Source organism: Sinocyclocheilus anshuiensis, unplaced genomic scaffold (genome assembly GCF_001515605.1).
Source record: "Sinocyclocheilus anshuiensis isolate Anshui unplaced genomic scaffold, SAMN03320099.WGS_v1.1 scaffold831, whole genome shotgun sequence".
In the NCBI taxonomy this organism is placed as follows: Eukaryota; Metazoa; Chordata; class Actinopteri; order Cypriniformes; family Cyprinidae; genus Sinocyclocheilus; species Sinocyclocheilus anshuiensis.
In genome coordinates, this window is record NW_015542380.1 from 453,682 (window position 1) to 459,660 (window position 5,979).

Below are 5,979 nucleotides of genomic sequence, written 5' to 3' on the forward strand. Positions count from 1 at the left end.
GTGTGTGAGTGAGTGAGTGAGTGTGTGTGTGTGTGTGTGTGTGTGTGTGTGTGTGTGTGTGGAGGAATGTTTTATTTCCTTTGTGGTAGTGTTCATGTACAGTATATAAACTCATTTTAAATAGATGTTGTGTGTGCACGAGCATATCTGGTGTGCATACGCATGTGCACACACTTGTGTGTGTGTGTGTGCATGTTTATGTGGTTTATGAGGACACAAATTTGTATAATAACATGGGTATGACATAGGTATTACAACGAGAAGGTGATTTATGAGGACATTTTCAGTGTCCCCGTAATTCAAAAGGCTTATAAATAATTCAGAATGAGTTTTTTTGAAAATCTAAAAATGCAGAAAGTTTCCTGTGAGGGGTAGGTTTAGGGGTAGGGTTGGTGTAGGGCAATAGAAAATACGTTTTGTACAGTATAAAAACCATTACGCCTATGGAGAGTCCCCATAAACCATAAAAACAAACCTGTGTGTGTGTGTGTGTCCTCACAAGATATTTGGTTATATAAGAGGCCAGGGTTATATTCAGTAGACAGCATATCCTCCAGGGCGTAGAACCATGCTAAAGAAAGGATAGAAACGAGGGAAGAGATTAAAGAGAAGAGCAGAGGAGAAGAGACCTGGGACCCAGAGATAGAAAAATGACACAGAAAAAAGCAGAAAAAAAGACAGGAAGAGAACAGGATCACACGAGTAAATGAAATGAAAGAATTTCTGTTCATTTTTTTTTGTTTGATTTCAGGTAATGTTCCCTTATGACTGTTAAACTCGCTTTGAATTATGTTTTCTGCTCTTGCTTTGTGTTTGCCCAATCAAGTCGCTGCTGTAGGAATGTGAGCAGAAGATGATGAACTCTTAATTATTAATGTTCAAGAAGTGTTAGCGCTAGGTTTTCTTGTCATCCCGCAGGTCCTGCTGGCAGAGGAGAGGGGCAGCGAGCGCTTGTTTGCGGTGAAGGTGTTGAAGAAGGACGTGCTGTTTCAGGATGAGGACACAGAGAGCGCTATGGTGGAGAGAAGAGTGCTGGGCCTCGTGGGGCGACCTCACTTCCTGACCTCCCTCTACTGCGCCTTTCAAACCGAGGTCTGTGTGTTCATCCATGTGTGTGAGAGTGTGTAAACGGTTAATGATTAAAAGAGAGTGGGAGCCTGGGGATGAGGTTTATACATGCATATGCACATTCGCAAATTATGAAATATATATGGGCTGAAATGTCATTCGGCCCTTAGTGATGGAACAGATGCACTCTTCACCTTCAGGGCCATTTTTAAATCACTTTTCTGACCTCGCACAGCTGGAACACAAGTACTGACATTTTGTGGGTCCTGCATGTCCACATGTGGTCTCTCAGGGCAGAAAATGGATATTTTTAAATATGAACGCAGTAATTTTTTGTTTTTGTTGTGTTGGTTGATAGTATACTGACACCTAGTGGCATGGATGCAGCATCACACTAAAGTTTTCAGGTTCCGATGCCATTCTGCAGGTGATAGTGTCTGTTAATATATAATATGAAATGTAATATTTCTGTTCTGTTTTGCCTATTATTAATGTATTAATAAAGCAAGATTAATCTGAAAATAAACAAAAGACGTACAATATATTTTAATGTAGCCAGCACAGATTTAGATAAGTAGTGTCTAATCTCCTGCTAAATAAACTAAATAAAGTGTATTAATAAAGCAATTGCGTACCAACAACTGTTACTTGTTAAATTGTGGTTTTGTCTAATTATATTAACATTTTGGCATTAATGGTGTAGAGAAACATAATTCAGATTGAGAACGGCCTCAAGTAGAATGTCTGGATTTTCTAGTAATTACGGTAATTACAAAATGCTATGAATATACCTAAATATTCATCTGGTCGTGTGATTTAAAAATGGCCACTATGAGTTAACCCACTCAATGTAAAATAAACAGCTTTTATTAGGCTTCTAATAAGCCTAGATTCAACACATGTGCGTGTTCATCGTGTATCTAAAGAAATTGGGGTTTTTTTAATTGAAAAAAAATGCACCTCTACTGAGGTTTGTATGCCAGATTAATAACTGTGTCAGTTATGGAGTAAAGCTGTTTAATCCTAGTAAAAATGAAAGCAACACCGTAAGTATTCTTCTTTTACCTCATTAAAAGGTTGTTTACATTGGCTTAGATAGAGACTGATAGATTCAATTAATTTGCCCTGAACAAGGCTGTTAGCAGTCTTGAGAGGGAGACAAATCACAAGAACAGATTACTTTTACAATATTGACTAACAGGGTTTAAAAAAAATGCCAACATGATGAACAAAATAACAGAAGCATCTGACAATGTAATAATTATATTCTTGGAATGCTGTCATGAGTCCAAAACTGGCAACCTAAAACAACCTGTGTAATAAAAGGTGATTAGACTATCATTTTTTCTATTTCATTCTGACAAGTTAAATAATTTTTGTAACTAATGAATCTGGAGGGCCTTTTTGCAATGTTAGTTGCCTCATTTTGCTTTGACAAATGACTTTTCATAGTGCTAATTGTCTGACCTCTTTCAGCAGACACATATTGCAAAGTGGCAATCAGCCTAATGAAATACATTGGCAGCTGCAGTACTGAAAGAGAGAAAAAGAGGAGTGTTGTGTGTGTGTGTGTGTGTGTGTGTGTGTGTGTCTGGCTTTAATGGTTTGTGAAGGTTTGAATTACTCTTGTTAAATCACTTGATTTTTTCCCCCCGTCGATTGAATTTGTAACAAACACTCGATGTGACTGTGTTTTGGTAATGACTTCTTTGTGTATGTAAACTGTGTCTCATTGTATCAAGTGCATGAAATAGAGTTTCCTGTCAAAGCTATCAGTTGCCCAGTGGAAAAATGCAGCCTCCCACTGATCAGAAGTTCCAAGTCCTACAGACACCAGATGCTGTAGTCAGATGCCTCTGGAGATAAAGTGGACTGTTATCTTGCCTTGGCTGTAGGTGACAAATACTGAAGCAACTGAGAAAACATGCTGGTCTCAGCTTACAACACAGAGTTCACTCAATTCATTGTGCAGAGTGTTCAAGGACAGTTAGTTTCATAATACATACTTTAATGTAAGTTTAATTTCTGTAAAAATACGATATTTCTGCCCTTGTGTGATCACAAGGTCTTGTTTCTATTCATTAATTTGTCTTTTAATTTGACTGATTGCTAATCTGCTGTGGCATTTGTTGTATTATTTACTTGTATAGCATGAGAACAAGCGAACTGATTGATGATTAATTTTTGATTCCTATTAGTATTGTGCAGTTGCATATCTGCTGATTGCTGATAATCAGTTTTGTGTTGTAGGATCGTCTGTATTACGTCATGGAGTACGTGAACGGTGGTGATCTTATGTTTCACATCCAAATCGTCGGCAAGTTTAAAGAACCGCATGCAGCGTAAGTTTAGCACTTCTCTTCTGTAATAATTTGCTCAAAAATGAGCATGTGCTGAAAATGTACTCATCCTCAGGCCATGCGAGATGTAGATGAGTTTATTCTTCATTGAAACAGATTTGGAGAAATTTACTATTACCTCACTTGCTCACCAGTGGATCCTTTGCAGTGAATGGGTGCCGTCAAAACGAGAGTCCAAACAACTGATAAAAACATTACAATAACCAACAACTATTACTTGTTTTTTCACTTTTTATACTGTTTAAGTACCCCCTCTGTTCTGTTTCTGAATTCATCTGTTTGGCATCATTCTGTCATTCTGTCCTGCAGTGGATGAATGTGTGTTTAATGGAGTTAATGAGAGATTTTCATGTTGGCAGGTTCTATGCTGCTGAGATCGCGGTGGGTCTGTTCTTCCTGCACAACAAAGGCATCATATACAGGTACAAGACATGATGACAGTCTCCCTCCACAAACACACCATATGTTACAGTCACTTAATATTCTCTCTCTGGTCTGCAGAGATCTAAAGCTGGACAATGTCCTGCTGGACAGTAAAGGACACATAAAGATAGCAGACTTTGGGATGTGTAGGGAAGGCATGATGGAAGGGGACACCACTCGCACCTTCTGTGGCACACCTGATTACATCGCACCTGAGGTTTCCTCCATCTCCATCCTTCTGTTCCCGTCTGATTCATCTTCTCTCCTTCATAACCTCGGCTCTGTGTTTACATGAACACTCAGTGGTTGTACGCAGTCAGCACATGTCTGCGTGTATGTGCATCTACATGTCTCTGTGTGATTTCATTTAGGTTCACTGCGGTGTTTACTACACGGCGACATGACGGACATCCCGCTCGAGTGATGTATGTGCTAAATCGTCAATGTTTGTGTTTTGCTGTGTGATGGAAAGGCGATGTGAATGTGGGTCTACTGAAGCCCAGTATGCGTCAGTGCTGTATTAACCCAGCAGTTAAACTGGCTCACATTGATCACATTATGTAAAAAAAAAAAAGAGAGAGAAAAAGCCATTGATCTTTGTGTCCCTGTCATTTTGAAAAGATGCAATATGTGTCCCTGCAGGCAAGGAAATTAATCTCTCTTTATCACACTGTGACACACACACTCACGGCTGACACAGAGACACTGGCATATTTATTGTGTAATTATCTTTAATATGATTTTCATGAGCTTATCTGCACATTGAGAGGGCTGTATTAGCATCCATCTAACTCTGTAATGGTAATATTTCTAATTTATATGATTTAGAGAATATAACATTATGAAATTACGAAGCATTTAGCAAGGATGGGCAAAATTCATGGGCCTTCTTTAAGTTTAGGAGTTGGAATGCGAGTTTAATTGGTCACATTCCACAGGATGTTGAATTGGAATTTGAATTGGAATGATGGGAAATGGAATTTACTGAATTGCAATTCAAAGAAATTCAACAGTCATGAACAGAGGAACTAAAGGACAAGAACAAACTTACCTAGAGCTCTACTTAAAGTTTCCATCTTATCATCCTGCTTCATGTTGTTTGGCTCCATTTTGAAGAGTATTCTGTGAAGTTTCTTTAATAAATATGTTATATTAAAATGTGTAATTTATTGAATATATTTAAATGCCTACTGTACACTACTATTCAGAAGTTTGGGGTCGGTAAGTTTTTTTTTAATGTTTTTGAAAGAAGTCTCTTTTGCTCACCAAGGCTGCATTTATTTGATAAAAAATACAGCAAAAGCAGTAATATTTTGAAATATTATTACAGTTTGAAATAACCATTTTCTATTTTGATATATTTTAAAGGGGTCCTATTATGCTCTTTTACAATGTCTTGCATTTGTTTTGGGGGTGTACTAGAATATGCTCTCATGCTTGGTGGTTCAAAAAAACGCATTATTTTTTACATAATTTACATTATTACAATACCTTTCTCCCCAGCCAAAAAAACGGCTCGATTAGTTCCGGGTTTGATGAAGGCCTGCCTTCCAACAAAACTAAATGTGATGCGATTGGTTAGCTGTCCCAGTGCGTTGTGATTGGCGAACAGCTTAGACGGTGTTTCAGTGCTGCCACGCCCCTTGCCAAAGCAGCAAGTTCCGTCTGCTGTGTTTAGTTAAAGGGATAGTTCACCCAAAAATTAGATGTTTATCTGCTTACCCCCAGGGCATCCAAGATGTAGGTGACTTTGTTTCTTCAGTAGAACACAAACGAAGATTTTTAAGTCCAGCCGTTGCAGTCTATCAGTCGTATAATGCATGGCAATGGTAACAAAATCTATGAGAGTAAAAAAAACATGCACAGACAAATCCAAATTAAACCCTGCGGCTCGTGACGACACATTGATGTCTTATTTTTATTGTTATTTAATTCTAACATTATAACATGAATTGCAGCGAAACTGTTATACAGTTTAAATTATTTATACCATAGTCCAGTGTTTCCCAAGCGGCATATATATGCAAACTCATTCTCTGCCAGCAGGAGGCACTGTTGGAGTGGTAGAGATCAAGGATTCCCCGGTAACGCTGTACACAAAGCAGCGCTCCACTCACAAACGCTGCTT

At 38.3% G+C, this 5,979-nt stretch overlaps 1 protein-coding gene across 7 annotated transcripts in view; it reads left to right on the top strand.

The window, feature by feature from the left end:
• LOC107692563 (protein kinase C alpha type-like) overlaps positions 1-5,979 on the top strand; it is a 32,389-nt gene that overhangs the window by 23,383 nt on the left and 3,027 nt on the right. For 3 of the 7 annotated variants that reach the window (XM_016491655.1, XM_016491657.1, XM_016491656.1), the window contains 4 exons: positions 919-1,092; positions 3,319-3,410; positions 3,788-3,850; positions 3,930-4,068. In XM_016491655.1, coding sequence (XP_016347141.1) covers positions 919-1,092; positions 3,319-3,410; positions 3,788-3,850; positions 3,930-4,068 — 468 coding nt within the window. The other 4 variants (XM_016491660.1, XM_016491659.1, XM_016491658.1 and 1 more) reach the window with 4 other exon arrangements.